General features: G+C 36.7%; 1 protein-coding gene across 2 annotated transcripts in view; it reads left to right on the top strand.

Moving 5' to 3' along the window:
• The window catches only part of LOC132116886 (WD repeat-containing protein 7), a 119,162-nt gene that overhangs the window by 74,867 nt on the left and 26,098 nt on the right, over positions 1-18,197 (top strand). For both annotated transcript variants that reach the window (XM_059525753.1, XM_059525752.1), the window contains one exon: positions 10,256-10,477. In XM_059525753.1, the coding sequence (XP_059381736.1) occupies positions 10,256-10,477 (222 nt within the window). The remainder of the gene's footprint in view (positions 1-10,255; positions 10,478-18,197) is intronic.

The raw sequence follows: 18,197 nt of genomic DNA, 5'->3' as shown, positions 1-18,197 counted from the left end.
TGAGAAATAATGGTTTGGTTATTCCTTCTTAAAATCTCATTTGTAACTTATTGAACTTATGCAATCTTGCACATGTCAAAATTAAAAGTTAAAAATGTAAAAACTTATTTAAAAAAACAAATAGATAAATAAATAAAAATTTTATGTAATATTTTTTGTTGGATGTTTTCAAAAGAAGTTGTCTGCTCACCGAGGCTGCTTTTATTTGACAAAAAAATACAAATAAAATCAGTAAAATATTCTTGAATTAAATATATATGTATTTTTTATGTGAATATATTTTGTAATGTAATGTATTTCTATGATTTTTCAGCATCATTCCTCCTGTCTTCAGTGTCATATGATCCTACAGAAATCATAAATTCTTATATACAAATAATGATTTACTTGTATAATAATTATTGTTAAATATATGTAATAATTATTCAATGTATGACATAAGATTAATAAGTGCTTACATAATATGATGGAAAATATAATGTTTTTTTATGATTATTTAAAAAAATCTAGATTTATCCAAGAAAATAAAAAATAATTTCTATTATTGATCTAAAGAAACCAATTTAAATGGCTGAAACAAATATAGTGTGCATGTCTAGTATTAGTTTTTCTTTAATATGAGTTTTAGTGTAAATTGAATAACTGCAAATATTGATATGTTAGTCTCAGTTTAACTTTGTTAATGTGAAATGTGGTCAATGTGGTTTGGTTTTTCTGTCATCAGATGTCATTTTTAACCCATTTAACGTCCTCAGTGTGACAGATTTCTGAGTGTAACAGTCTAATAATGTAAGACGGGACTTGATTTACCCATCATGATGTGTTGATTGAGTTTGGTTTGGATAATATTAGTGGTGTTTGTTGGTCGGTTTCACTAATGAAGGTGTGTGTGTGTGCAGGCCTCAATCTCTGTAATTCACGCTTGTCCACAAACAATGAGCCTTTGTTTTTCTTCTTTCTCCTCGTCTCTTTTTTTACTGCAATCGCGTGTCTCCAATTTTTTCGGGCCTTTTGGAAGGAAGTTAAAAGTCCTGTTTACCGACAGCTTAGAGCTTAATTGACTGGAAGCCAAATAGAGAGTGTTTGTGCTATTCAGCGCCTCGGCCTATTGATAGCGGCGTGTGTGAAAGCCAGCGAGCAGGAGGGCTCTTATTGAAGAGAGACGCGGTCACAATCGCTTTGTGGACTCTTTTATCATGGACACTCGAGCCCCAGTCTCAACGGACACACACCGGCCGTCTGTCGCGCTATTGAACTGTCTCTCTCTCTCTCTCTCTCTCTGTATCACACACACACACACACACACACACACACAGGGAGAGAATGTAAGGAAAGCACTGACTGTGAAGAAACACTTTGTCTGTGTGTGTGTGTGTGTGTGTGTGTGTGTGTTACTCCTAGTATTAGAGATGCACCACAATTTTGTAGATACTGTCAATATTTAAGAAATAAATAAGGTGAATGTATGTTGTTTTTCACTCTTTATTCTGTTTAATGTATAATTTTTGTGGTGCCTGTCATGACACACAGCAGCCACACACACACACATATATATATAATATATACTTGGTTTTTTTTTCTTCTCACATAGAGCCAGGTAGGTTTATACAGTATTTTTTCCTTTAATAAATGTAATCATCATTTAAAAACTGCATTTTGTATTTGCTTGCATTATCTTTGTGTAATATTCAAATTAGATTTTACTATCTGAACCTTTTAAGTATGACAAATATGCAAAAAAAAAATAATTTATACAGGAAGGGAAAGAAAACTAAAACTTTTCACGGTCCTATATATATATATATATTATACATGTATACCTGATATAGGCTTATGGAAGATTTAGTTTTCATTTTTTTTAAATATTTACAAACTATAACATGAAATATCTCAATTCTCAAATATGTGTAAGTAGATGCATTTTGCACCTTTATATATTATGTTAATTGATCTATAATGGGCGATGGACAAAGTAACCTAATAGTGTAATCTATTAAGTATGCATAAAAACCTGTACCAGATATGAGTATTCTAGATATTTTTAGTATGACTTCCTCACCATTGTAACATGCTGCTTTTGCACGGTTCTGTGAAAAAGTTTCCATTTTGATTTTATTATTTTTTTGTATGCGTGTGTGTGTGTGCGCGAGTGTGTGTGTGTGTGTGTGTGGTAGTAAGGTTGTAATCTGCTCTGTATTCTCAGTTGTTCTCTCGCTGTAGTTGATTAGGAATCTCAAGATATGAGCCCTGGATCATGTGTGTTTATATTTTAAAGTATCAAAATGTGTTTAACCTTTAGAAGCGAGGGCTGGAGAAGGTCACGTCCTCTTCCTCCTCACTAATAAATTGCGTTTGCACTCGCTGGACGCTTCACAAGACCTTCAGAGTCTTCTGACTTGGGCTCCTTTATTTTTATTTCCTAAAATGAGCAATCAAGTCTTCCAAAATCTCACGGGTTCAGATCGACCAAGACAACCACCCAGAATACCCCAGCAACCACTCGAAGTACCCTAGCAATTTATAAAGTTATACAGCATATTAAACGGTTATATTATAAAAAATGCCTCTATTATGGATTTTTGAAAAATCATTTTGAATAAAAACATCCTGCAAAGTTTTAAATCTGAAAGTGCAAAGTGTTTAAAGTTATTGACTCTCAAAAGAAAGAGTCGACTCTGAATCATTGAAACGAGTCGTTTTTAAAACGAATCCCAAGCCATTTCATGTTGATGTCAACATGAAACATTAGCATATTGCCCGCCCACTTGTTAGTCTTTTCTTGGTCTGAATGAAAATGCAAATTCATTCTTTGTCACTAAGTGCCACTTTTGGAGCCTTAAAAATAACGTTTTCCCTGTTAACGCTGTACACAAAGCAGCACTGCGCTCACAAACGCTGCTTTACAGGCAAGAAGGCATTAAAATGAGACCAATCAGGCCTAAATCACTAAAGATTAGCGTCACTCAAAGGAGGGGTTTGGAAAGATTAATCGTTAAGAGAACCATTTGGGAGTCAATGAGCAAGTACAGTAAAAATAAATGCACATTTTAAGACAATTAAAATGTTTTTTTGACCTTACATGCATGTCAAACTGTTTTTGGAGACTCCCAAAACCAAAATATTAACCTTTCATTTTAATATAATAATATAATTGTATTATATTTAAATATATATATATATATATTGTACAGCTGTAATATTTAATATTTTAATGTATTGCACTGGTATAGGTAACTTTGAAGTAATTCTTTCAGGAAACAGTAAATTTATATATATTTTTTAAATAATAATTATATCATAATAAAATAATGATGTATAATAATGTAATCACAAAATAATATATATATATATATTCTTATAATAATTGTGTTTCATAACTTTTAAAATATAATTATATTGCATTGGTATAAGAAACCATGATTACTATAAATTATAAAAAGCTATAATAATTATTTAAGCAGTTAAAGCATATTTTAAAATAATATGATTATATAATAATGAAACACCCTAACAACAGCATAGCAATATCCTAGCAACAACCCAGTGCCCTCGGGACGAATAGATTCTCAGTCAGGAAAGCAGAAGTCGAAATTTAATTGACCAAATTGAGCATTTGCACATAGCAACACCCCTACCACCCTAGCAACCGCCTAGCAACACCTTAGCAACCACCCAGAGAGCCCTAGCAACTACCTAGAATCCTTGGGACACATAGATTTGTGGTCAGGAATAAAGAAATACTGAGACTGAATTTACAAAATATAACATTGGCACCTTGCAACACCCATAAAACCCAAGCAACTGCACCTAGCAACACCCGTAACACACTAGTAACACACTAGTAACTGCTTAGCAACCACTCAAAATACCCTAGACACTTCCTTGCAACACCCTAGCAACCAGGAATCAGGTCAGGAATACAGAAAGACCAAAACCGAGCATTTGCACCGCCCATAAAACCCTAGCAACTGCCTAGCAACACCTTAGCAACCACCCAGGCTGCCCTAGCAACCATTCAAAATACCCTAGAAACTTTCAGGCAACACCCTAGTAACCAGGTACCAGGTCAGGAATACAGAATGACCAAAACTGAGCATTTGCACCTAGCGACACCCGTAACTCACTAGCAACTGCTTAGCAACCACCCAGGATACCCTAGCAACCACTCAAAATACCATAGCAACTTCCTGGCAACACCCTAGCAACCAGGAATCAGGTCAGGAATACAGAAAGACTAAAGTCGAGTTGACAACCAAACATTTGCACCACCCATAAAACCCAAGCAACTGACTACCAACACCTTAGCAACCACCCAGGATACCCTAGCAACCACTCAAAATACCCTAGCAACTTTCAGGCAACACCCTAGTAACCAGGTACCAGGTCAGGAATACAGAATGACCAAAACTGAGCATTTGCACCTAGCGACACCCGTAACTCACTAGCAACTGCTTAGCAACCACCCAGGATACCCTAGCAACCAATCAAAATACCATAGCAACTTCCTGGCAACACCCTAGCAACCAGGAAACAGGTCAGGAATACAGAAAGACTAAAGTCGAGTTGACAAAACCAAACATTTGCACCACCCATAAAACCCTAGCAACTGCCTAGCGTCACCTTAGCAACCACCCAGACTGCCCTAGCAACCACTTAGAAGTGCTCTTTCATCTAAAGTTTTAAGAGTCCTCGGGATGAAAAGTTTCCCGGTCAGCAATACAGAACGACAGCCTGAATCGACAAAACGGAGCGTTTGCTTTTGTTTGGGCGTAAAGCGCAGAGCAAAAACAGTGTTTGTTTCCTAGCATGAGATTTCTTGCTCCTGCACTGTAGGGCAGCAGAGATCAATCCTTTCCCACAATCCCCTGCTCTCAAATGTTACCTGCCTGCGTATCGGTGATCAATGGGCCGGCGAGGCAGGCAGTGCATCATGGGAGCTGATAATCCATGATGTCGGAGCGGCTGGTGCAGGAACGCCGGAGCGAGTCGCAGTGCATGAAGCTATTGATCCGTTTCCCAGCGTGAAGGAGCGTCTGCTGCATCTTTCTCATTGTTCTCCGTCTCCCTCTCTCTCCGTTTAATTGATGCTTTCTCCTCTTTGATAATTGTGTTATCTGTCCGCCCCGATCCGGCCGTTTTTCAGATGGAAATACGCGGAGGAACGGAGCAGTCATCTGGCCTTTTTAGCTGATTTTGTTTGGAGAGCAGCAAATGCGATTCACGTGCAATGGCATTACGATAGATCGGCCGGTATTAAAGATACGCCGTCGATACAGTTCATAAATCAATAACCAGAGACGGCGTAATCCATCCCGAAGACGTTTGTTCTGTCGCTTATTGCATCTGACGTGAAATATTACAAAACGGCTGGTCGTCAGAGCCATTTTCTCCTATTATAATGGCAGGAGTCACAATGATGGCAGTATGTGCTCAGTAATGTTATTGTGAAAACAGCCGACTTATAAACACTGACAGATGACAATAATAACACAATTGGATTAAATGCATCGGAAAAAGCTATAAAACATCAAGCAAAATAAAGAAATAATAGTTTGATTAACATTTGAACCAGGTGTATTTTAAACTTTATCTTCTGTTATGAACAAAACTAGTTTATAATATATAACAATATATTGTTCTGGTATAAGTAACTATAAATTAATCTGAACAGTAAATAAAATTGTAAAACTACTATATATTAACTACAAATAAAAAGGATATTTAGTTATTCAAATATAAAAAAATAAAAATAAAGATGTTTTAAATGTTTAAATATTTCCGAGTTAGTTTTTTAATTTGACAGATTTTTAAAATACTTTTATTATTTTTCTTATTTTATTTGTCAACTGTGTGTACCGCTTTGAGAGTGTACAGTTGTGATTTAGCTGTGTGTGTGTGTGTGTGTGTGTGTGTGTGTGTGAGTATTGTGTTGAGCGTCTGTTGTGTTCCTCATCAGAGTTTGATTTGGTTTCACCTTGAATGCAGCACCACTGTATTGATTCTGCTGATCACACACACACGCACACACACACACACACACACACACACACACACACACAGATCGACGGCAGCCATGTTAGGCACCTCTAGGATGGAAAAGCCGTTTCTTTCATATTGCTTTCACAATAAATGTCCTCTAAATACAGTCACAGCAGTATTTTTAATGCTCAAATGTCACAGTATGAGATATAAAATATTAAAGGGTGTTATTTATTGCAAAAAAAGACACATAAACACACTTTACTAACAAAAGATATGAAGTTTGAGGTTTGAAATATACTTGAGAAAAATCATTAAAAATACATTAGAACAGTGTTCTTTAAATATTATTAAGGTATTATTATAGTTATTATTTTGAATCTGTTTGTATTTTTATATTTTCTGTTTTGATTTTAATTCTAGTTAAAGTTTTAGTAATTCTGCTGGTTTTCTGATATATAGTGTGTGTGTGTGTGTGTGTGTAAGAGAGAACGTGTGTGTGTGTGTGTGTGTGTGCGTGTGCGTGCGTGTGTGTGTGTTTGTGTGTGTGTGTTTGTGTGTGTGTGTGTGTGCATGTGTGCGTGCATGTGTGTGTGTGTGTGTGTGTAAGAGAGAACGTGTGTGTGTGTGTGTTTGTGTGTGTGCGCGTGCATGCGTGTGTGTGTTTGTGTGTGTGTGTGTATGCGTGTGCGTGCGTGAGGGTGTTTGTGTGTGTGTGTGTGTGTGTGTGTATGTGTGTGTGTGTATGTGTTTGTGTGTGTGTGTTTGCGTGCGTGTGTGTGTGTGCGTGCGTGTGTGTGTGTGTGCGTGCATGTGTGTGCGTGTGTGTGAGTGAGTGTGTGTGAGTGTGCACGTGTGTGTGTGTGTGTTTGTGCATGAGTGTGTGTGTGTGCGTGCGTGTGTGAGTGAGTAAGTGTGTGTGTAGTATACAGTGTTGACTGTAATATTAATAGCAGCAGCGGGTCTTCATATAGAAACTCACAGAGGTGTTGTTCTGCTCCTCTGAGGATGATCAATATTTCAGTGTTTGTTTTGTTGTCATAGCTTTGATTTTGTCTTTAATATTGCAGGTAAGAAGCGCACAGATACTGATTAAACAAAGATGATGGTATCACATCAGATTTCATACACACAACCTGAACGGACTCTGTGTGTGTTTCTCATAACTGAAGCATGGAAATGCACTTACGCTGTGTTTGTGAGTGATTTCTGTTGGCAGTGAAACTATGAAACCTCCTCACAGTTTACTGTCACTTATTTCTGTTGTCACGTTTCATTTGCTTTGATGGCGGTGACAGTTTCTTTCTGTCTTCACTGCATTGTATGATTAAAAAAAACAAGAGTAAATGCACCAGTAAACACAGAGAAAATACATTTAAAGTTTAAAACCATAACATTTAAATTAAACTTACAGGATTTGAGCAGAGAGCAAAGTCTTGTAATTAAATGCGCAAAGTGAAATAAAATAGACAAAATGGGACAAGATTTAGCAATCAAGCAGATATTTGTAAAAACTTTAAATAGAAAGTGTTTAATGCTTTGTTTATATTTCTTACATTTAATTTTCTCAATATTGCATCACTAATGTATGTCTATAAAACATGATCCACCCCGTTTTTGTCATAAGTCATTAAAGTCATAAGATTATTATTATTTTATTTTTTATCAGAACAAACTTTGAAGTACTTTGTTAGAAGGAACCATATAGACCTTTACGATTTTTAATTACAAGTGCATAACAAAAAAAACTTTTATAGAGTCTTTTTTTCTAGATTGAATTTTATAAAATGTCTGTATTTGTTGAAGTGTTTGTTGAATGCTGAATCTGTCATGGACTAGCGAATGAAAAAGATAGTATTTTTATCATTTAAAATACATTTTAGAGCTGGGTTGTTTTTATTTTAAGAGATTTTTAAAATGCTTTAGCTTTGTCTTATTTTATTTATATTTATTGTATTATTAAATATAGAACTTGCAATTAAAAACAAATGTATTTTTTAATCGTTTCTGAAATTAAACAGTTATTTATGTACAAATAATATTTTTTAGTTATTAAATAATATAAGCATATATCTTATTATTAAAAAATATATATTTTACATATTTTATTTATGTATTTGTGTAGTCAGTGTGAGTTAGTAGGTGAATGTCTCTGACTATGGTCATGATGTGAAGGGTTTGAGAGCTGCTGGTTTGTTTCTGAGTGCTGCGGTGTCCTGAGAGGTCAGAGGTCAGCTGAGAACCAATCAGACGAGGCCGGGGTCAAATTGAATCAGCAAAGATGTGGCCTCTCGTACTCCGAGAACAAAACATTAATGGAGCCAATCAGGTTAGGCCTTTTAGTGTGAGGCCGGAAGAAATGAAATAATATGATTGTTTAGAAAATAATCGGACAGAAACGAAGACAAAATCTGCTCTGACTTCTGCAGTGCAATAAGAGAAACTTCTCCTTTGTCTGAGTTCTGTTATTTATTACTTATTTGTTTATAATATGAAATGAATGGCTTACACTTGATTTGACACTTATCATGTTACTATTATTAATAGTGATTTTAATAGCAGCTCCACAAATGCAAAAGGAACAGAAAACACAGATTAATTGATCAAATATTGGTATTGTTATATACAGGTATATCTGTAGCAATAGCCAACAGTACATTGTGTGGGTCAAAATTGTTGATTTTATGCCAAAAAGCATCAGGATATAATTGAAATTTTATATTTTGTACATTTCCTACTGTAAATATGTATATAAAAAAACTTTTGATTTGTAATATGCTTTGCTAAGAATTCATTTATTCAACTTTAAAGGTGATTTTCTCAATATTTAGATTTTCTGCACCCTCTGATTGTCCTATCATAACAAACCATACATCAATGGAAATATTATTTATTTAAAAAAGAAAGATTATTTAGCTTTCAGATGATGTATAAATCTCAATTTAACACAAAAAAAGACCCTTATGACTGGTTTCGTGGTCCAGGGACACATTAGTTTATTGCTTATTGTGAAGGAACAGAAAACACAGATTAATATATCAAATATGTGTTTATTGGTTTATTACTGGAATTATTGATTATATTTGTGTGTACATCAGGGCTTTAACAGGATGGATGCGTTTCTTAAACCTTACGTAGTTTCTGACAAAATTATTACACATTTTTTATGAAAACCTATTCTTTTTAAAAATATATATGAATTAAACAAACAAAAATAAATCCATACAATGCGTAATAAACATCTTTAGTAATCCTTAAAAATAACATTAAGTAAAAAATATATAATTTATATATTTTTATGACTATTGCTGTTATAGATTTAAACAAACATTCATCCAGATGATATTAGAACCATTTGTAATGTGTTAATTGACATTAGTGCAGATTAAAATAAGCATTTATCCATTGTGAGCAGATTGTGAACTGTAATATCTGTGCTCTACATCATCATACGTGTCTGTATTGTGGCCTCAGGCGCGTGTGTGTGTGTGAGACTAATTGTGTGTCCCGTGATGGGGGGGCTCCTGTGGTACACACACGTTTGGTAACAAAAGAAGCCCGTCCAACCGCACCCCACACTTCCGCAAGCAAACACTCCTCCGGCTCTCTTTATGCCTCTGTGTGTGTGTGTGTGTGTGTGTGTGTGTGTGTGTAGCACGTGTCCCTCCAGCACAAGGCCCTGACCATGACCCTGACACACACACACACACACTCCATTCAGAGCACTGTCTGGACTCGGAGCACAAAGCCGAAGCACCTCGAGTGCCGCTGTGTTAATTCAGACAACAAATTCATCTGACCAGAACAAAACAACATGTGAAATATTACTTTCATCTCCTAAAAATTTTTTTTTCATATTACTTTGCTTCATTATTTTTAAGGATTTACTCATAAGACTAGCTTGTTATTATTAAGGATTTATTTACATGGATAAGAATTGCTTATATGATTTATTTTATCTCATTTTGTTTGTATATCCTGAAAATCTGTTTATTATTTTATTTTGAATATTTTACAAGATTTACTTGATTACTAGAATTTACTTTTATTGATAAGAATTGCTTATTGTTATAGTTAGTATTTATAAATTTAGTTAGTGGTGATTTATTTTACTATGTTTAAAGATTTAGATATTTGAAAAAAAATACTTACTCATTTGTTATACCTCTATACATCATTTTCAGTTGAACGTTTTTTAGAAATAAGTGGCTACAGAAATGAACTGTGAATGTTGTTTTATGTGCGTGTCTTTAAGTGACTCTGTGTCTGTCTGTAGGCTGTCTGTCGAACCTGCCGCCGAACGCGAAGATCTGTAACTCGTACGAGGAGCGGAGGAAGCAGGCGACAGCCATCGTTCTGCTGGGAGTGATCGGAGCCGAGTTCGGTGCAGAGATCGAACCTCCCAAACTACCTTCCCGCTCTCGCACCAGCACTCAGGCTCCTGACGGATTCGGTCTGACCACCGGAGGATCCAACTACTCACTGGCCCGACACACCTGTGAGTACACACACACACACACACATACACAGATACACCTGTGAGTACACACACACACACACACACACACACACATACACAGATACACCTGTGAGTACACACACACACACACACACACACACACATACACCTGTGAGTACACACACACACACATACACACAGATACACTTGTGTGTACACACACACACATACACTTGTGAGTACACACACACACACACACACACACACACAGATACACCTGTGAGTACACACACACACACACATACACCTGTGAGTACACACACACACACACACACACACACTTGTGAGTACACACACACACACACACACACACACAGATACACCTGTGAGTACACACACACACACACACACACATACACATACACTTGTGAGTACACACACACACACCTGTGAGTACACACACACACACACACACACACACACACCTGTGAGTGCACACACACACACACACACACACACACACACACATACACAGATACACCTGTGAGTACACACACACACACACACACACATACACAGATACACCTGTGAGTACACACACACACACACACACACACACACACCTGTGAGTGCACACACACACACACACACACATACACAGATACACCTGTGAGTACACACACACACACACACACACACACATACACAGATACACCTGTGAGTACACACACACACACACACACACACACACACACACACATACACCTGTGAGTACACACACACACATACACACAGATACACTTGTGTGTACACACACACACATACACTTGTGAGTACACACACACACACACACACACACAGATACACCTGTGAGTACACACACACACACACACACACACATACACCTGTGAGTACACACACACACACACACACTTGTGAGTACACACACACACACACACACACACACACACACACACACACACACACACAGATACACCTGTGAGTACACACACACACACACACACACACACACACATACACATACACTTGTGAGTACACACACACACACACACACACCTGTGAGTACACACACACACACACACACCTGTGAGTGCACACACACACACACACACACATACACCTGTGAGTACACACACACACACTCACACATACACTTGTGAGTACACACACACACACACACAGACACTTGTGAGTACACTCACACACACACACACCCCTGTGAGTACACACACACACACATACATCTGTGAGTGCACAAACACACATACACACATGTGAGTACACACAAACACACACACACCTGTGAGTACACACAAACACACACACACACACACACACACTAGGGCTGTAGCTATCGAATATTTTAGTAATCGAGTATTCTACCAAAAATTCCATCGATTAATCGAGTAATCGGATAAAATGTGTTTATGCTTAATTAAAGTGCAATTAATTAACCAAGAGACAATAAGACTCCTGGGTCTTGTGACGGTCACGGAGGGACCGCACGTTCAACATGGACGTTAATACGCACAAACACACACCGAGACTGTTTGGTGATGCAAGAGCTTATTGTAATTATTAATCAGAGAGTGAATGAAATCCCTGTAAACTATGTGTATTGTTCCCGTGTAGCGTTTGTCCCGTGATTTTTAGAGTCCTGGTAAGAAACAATGGCAGGAATTATTGGTTCTGCTTAGGGTGGGAATCTACCATGTATTAATTGAGCGTGGGGGTTTCAGGGGCAACGTGGCCGAGTTGTTGCTGTTATTTCCTGTTTAATGTGAACGAATTAATAACATCAAAGTAGATTTATTAAGTAGAACATCATGCCAATGTGTTTGTTTCAGACTCTGTATATTTAAGGGAACATGTGTAAAGTGTTTTCTGTGAGTTTGTCCCTCCACATGTGGTAATGGTGCTGGCCACCCGTATAAATGTCTTTGGAAGGTAGTCTGTGTTTGTTTCTGCAGTGGAGAGTGTGGCCTGAGGGTTGCAGGTATTTTATTCACTCTCTGATTAATAATTACAATAAACTCTTGTATCACCAAACAGTCTCGGTGTGTGTTTGTGCGTATTAACGTCCATGTTGAACCCTCCGTGACCATCACAGGTCTCTTATAATGAACAACTAAGTTTCCTTTTTTAGAAAAAAAATATTTTTATGTTTTAAATGCATAGAATGCAATGCATACATCAAAAATAAACATTTAAGTATTACTCATTGTTTCTCTGTCTGTACTTGTACTGTGAACAATGACAATAAGTTGACAGATAAATTAAGTGCATTTAAGTGCCATTCAGTTGGGGTTTTAAATAAAGCATTTTCTGAGATGCACATCAAACATTAAACACATACAACATTAATTTATCTTTTAATTATTGATTATTAACTTAACTTTTTGGCAAGCAAAGGGGATTTACTATTAAATATAAAACATGGAAGAAATGTTGTGTGATTTAAACCTTAAAAAAAAATAAAGTTAGATTTTTTTTTTTGTGGTAGGCTATGTACATTCTGCTGAACAATAGTAATACAGGACTTTTATTTTGACGGGTTGACGTACCTTTACAGTTCTGTGTATGTGATGTGATGCTAGTTTTTCTCAAATCAAACGCTCAAATGCTCATGAAGTGACTGTCAGAGCAGTTCTGGAGATGTTGTTCATGTGTTCACTTCCTTATTAAGTGAGACAGCAGACGCTGAAATCACCGGAGCGTCACGCGCGCTTCAGTGTGTGTAAATAAAGGAAGACGTGCTTCTGCTCCATTCATTAACAGAGACACGCAGAACATGCAGGATTCATATTTAAATAGACTGTTCCGGCTTAATATTTACAGATATTAGTCCATATCGTGATTTGATTTAAGTGCAATGACCTATTTTTGATTAATTCATTCAAAATCTGGCAAATTCCGTGCCATTCCTCGTTAAACTGTAAATTCATGACTGGATTCCGCGATTCCCTCTGTGTTTTCTGCATCGCGGAAATCATAGGGCCCTAGTTGTTATGTGCCAGCTCTATCTTGCAACGGACACACGCCACGACGTTCTCTTTACGTTTGCCCGCGTCCTCAAATCAAAACACTGCTGACTACTTGCAGTATGCGATCTTGGACGCAGCGCTTGTGTCTCCTTCCGCTTTGTGGGTGACGTAAATGCGTTGTGTCACATTGAAAAAATCATTGCGAAAGAACCTGACGTGAGATTTAAATTAAATTAAAAGAGGTTTCGAGGCCAAGGAATTTGCCTCGATCATTTTTTGTAATCGAGTTACTCGAGTTACTCAAGAAATCGTTTCAGCCCTAACACACACACACACACCTGTGAGTACACACACACACACACCTGATCACTCCCATGAGTCATTATGAATGACATACAGTAATCTAGTCTCTTCACTCTCAAACTACTTATGTACAGTATATACAGTGGTATTCAAAAAGATTAGAACACTATTATAAAAAGATGTTTTTGAGTATGTCAGTAGTAAATATAAGTTTGCTTTTCCAAACATTCATTTGGCCATTAATTGTAATAATCCTGTGAGCCAGTGCTCCACACAGTTCTTCTTGATTTAGTCTAAGTTTATTGACTGGATGATGATCAGATCAGATCTCTGTGTGGTGCACTGGCTGTTGTCAGACTCATTGTTTCTTAAAACCTATTTTTAGCTTTTGAAAATACTAGTGCTCTAATAATCTTGGCCACCACCAATTTATTTGTATTTATTTTATCATTTATTTTTTACATTTTTTGTTTTGTTTTGTGTGTGTGTGTGTGTGTGTATATACATTAGTATCACTGAGATACTATTGTGGTTTCATTAATAATCAATATTTTTAATTAGTGTAGTGAATCATTTTTTATTTTTATATGTTCAGTTTAATTTAATTTTGAAATTAAGGTTTTTGTGATTCATATTAATACATTTTTTAAATATACAGTTTTATATACTGTAGTTCTGTATAGTTTTTATAATGTTTCTATTTCAGTTTTTATTTTGTTATTTGACTACATCAACTTAAACTAAATGAAAATAAGAAATATAAAATGAAACTTATTCAGTGCACTGGAATATTGTTCAAGTGCACTTGGTTAATATGAGCATTATGCTATAGGCTGTGTGTGTGTGTGTGTGTGTGTGTGTGTGTGTGTGTGTGTGTGTTTGGAGGGTTTTCTGTCTTCAAGGTCAATTTGATGGTCAAAGCGTCTGTGAGACCTTTAGGAGAATCTGAACCCGAGTGTGTGTGTGTGTGTGTGTGTGTGTTTGAGCTCAAAGTGGACACATGAGTCATACTTTACCTTTGTAAAGAAACAAAGCTGTTTGCCTGAGGCCAGTGACAAGGTCAGCTAGGAAAACACACACACACACACACACACACACACACACACACACACACACACACACACATACACAGATACACCTGTGAGTACACACACACACACACACACACACATACACCTGTGAGTACACACACACACATACACACAGATACACTTGTGTGTACACACACACACATACACTTGTGAGTACACACACACACACACACACACAGATACACCTGTGAGTACACACACACACACACACACACACACACCTGTGAGTACACACACACACACACACACACTTGTGAGTACACACACACACACACACACAGATACACCTGTGAGTACACACACACACACACACACACATACACATACACTTGTGAGTACACACACACACACACACACCTGTGAGTACACACACACACACACACACACCTGTGAGTGCACACACACACACACACACACATACACCTGTGAGTACACACACACACACTCACACATACACTTGTGAGTACACACACACACACACACACACAGACACTTGTGAGTACACTCACACACACACACACACCCCTGTGAGTACACACACACACACATACATCTGTGAGTGCACAAACACACATACACACATGTGAGTACACACAAACACACACACACCTGTGAGTACACACAAACACACACACACACACACACACTAGGGCTGTAGCTATCGAATATTTTAGTAATCGAGTATTCTACCAAAAATTCCATCGATTAATCGAGTAATCGGATAAAATGTGTTTATGCTTAATTAAAGTGCAATTAATTAACCAAGAGAAAATAAGACTCCTGGGTCTTGTGACGGTCACGGAGGGACCGCACGTTCAACATGGACGTTAATACGCACAAACACACACCGAGACTGTTTGGTGATGCAAGAGCTTATTGTAATTATTAATCAGAGAGTGAATGAAATCCCTGTAAACTATGTGTATTGTTCCCGTGTAGCGTTTGTCCCGTGATTTTTAGAGTCCTGGTAAGAAACAATGGCAGGAATTATTGGTTCTGCTTAGGGTGGGAATCTACCATGTATTAATTGAGCGTGGGGGTTTCAGGGGCAACGTGGCCGAGTTGTTGCTGTTATTTCCTGTTTAATGTGAACGAATTAATAACATCAAAGTAGATTTATTAAGTAGAACATCATGCCAATGTGTTTGTTTCAGACTCTGTATATTTAAGGGAACATGTGTAAAGTGTTTTCTGTGAGTTTGTCCCTCCACGTGGTAATGGTGCTGGCCACCCGTATAAATGTCTTTGGAAGGTAGTCTGTGTTTGTTTCTGCAGTGGAGAGTGTGGCCTGAGGGTTGCAGGTATTTTATTCACTCTCTGATTAATAATTACAATAAACTCTTGTATCACCAAACAGTCTCGGTGTGTGTTTGTGCGTATTAACGTCCATGTTGAACCCTCCGTGACCATCACAGGTCTCTTATAATGAACAACTAAGTTTCCTTTTTTAGAAAAAAAATATTTTTATGTTTTAAATGCATAGAATGCAATGCATACATTAAAAATAAACATTTAAGTATTACTCATTGTTTCTCTGTCTGTACTTGTACTGTGAACAATGACAATAAGTTGACAGATAAATTAAGTGCATTTAAGTGCCATTCAGTTGGGGTTTTAAATAAAGCATTTTCTGAGATGCACATCAAACATTAAACACATACAACATTAATTTATCTTTTAATTATTGATTATTAACTTAACTTTTTGGCAAGCAAAGGGGATTTACTATTAAATATAAAACATGGAAGAAATGTTGTGTGATTTAAACCTTAAAAAAAAATAAAGTTAGATTTTTTTTTTGTGGTAGGCTATGTACATTCTGCTGAACAATAGTAATACAGGACTTTTATTTTGACGGGTTGACGTACCTTTACAGTTCTGTGTATGTGATGTGATGCTAGTTTTTCTCAAATCAAACGCTCAAATGCTCATGAAGTGACTGTCAGAGCAGTTCTGGAGATGTTGTTCATGTGTTCACTTCCTTATTAAGTGAGACAGCAGACGCTGAAATCACCGGAGCGTCACGCGCGCTTCAGTGTGTGTAAATAAAGGAAGACGTGCTTCTGCTCCATTCATTAACAGAGACACGCAGAACATGCAGGATTCATATTTAAATAGACTGTTCCGGCTTAATATTTACAGATATTAGTCCATATCGTGATTTGATTTAAGTGCAATGACCTATTTTTGATTAATTCATTCAAAATCTGGCAAATTCCGTGCCATTCCTCGTTAAACTGTAAATTCATGACTGGATTCCGCGATTCCCTCTGTGTTTTCTGCATCGCGGAAATCATAGGGCCCTAGTTGTTATGTGCCAGCTCTATCTTGCAACGGACACACGCCACGACGTTCTCTTTACGTTTGCCCGCGTCCTCAAATCAAAACACTGCTGACTACTTGCAGTATGCGATCTTGGACGCAGCGCTTGTGTCTCCTTCCGCTTTGTGGGTGACGTAAATGCGTTGTGTCACATTGAAAAAATCATTGCGAAAGAACCTGACGTGAGATTTAAATTAAATTAAAAGAGGTTTCGAGGCCAAGGAATTTGCCTCGATCATTTTTTGTAATCGAGTTACTCGAGTTACTCAAGAAATCGTTTCAGCCCTAACACACACACACACACCTGTGAGTACACACACACACACACCTGATCACTCCCATGAGTCATTATGAATGACATACAGTAATCTAGTCTCTTCACTCTCAAACTACTTATGTACAGTATATACAGTGGTATTCAAAAAGATTAGAACACTATTATAAAAAGATGTTTTTGAGTATGTCAGTAGTAAATATAAGTTTGCTTTTCCAAACATTCATTTGGCCATTAATTGTAATAATCCTGTGAGCCAGTGCTCCACACAGTTCTTCTTGATTTAGTCTAAGTTTATTGACTGGATGATGATCAGATCAGATCTCTGTGTGGTGCACTGGCTGTTGTCAGACTCATTGTTTCTTAAAACCTATTTTTAGCTTTTGAAAATACTAGTGCTCTAATAATCTTGGCCACCACCAATTTATTTGTATTTATTTTATCATTTATTTTTTACATTTTTTGTTTTGTTTTGTGTGTGTGTGTGTGTGTGTATATACATTAGTATCACTGAGATACTATTGTGGTTTCATTAATAATCAATATTTTTAATTAGTGTAGTGAATCATTTTTTATTTTTATATGTTCAGTTTAATTTAATTTTGAAATTAAGGTTTTTGTGATTCATATTAATACATTTTTTAAATATACAGTTTTATATACTGTAGTTCTGTATAGTTTTTATAATGTTTCTATTTCAGTTTTTATTTTGTTATTTGACTACATCAACTTAAACTAAATGAAAATAAGAAATATAAAATGAA

This window comes from Carassius carassius, chromosome 36 (genome assembly GCF_963082965.1).
Source record: "Carassius carassius chromosome 36, fCarCar2.1, whole genome shotgun sequence".
NCBI classification, from domain to species: Eukaryota; Metazoa; Chordata; class Actinopteri; order Cypriniformes; family Cyprinidae; genus Carassius; species Carassius carassius.
Note: the sequence above shows the minus strand (reverse complement) of the source record. Positions and strands in the feature narration are given on the sequence as shown.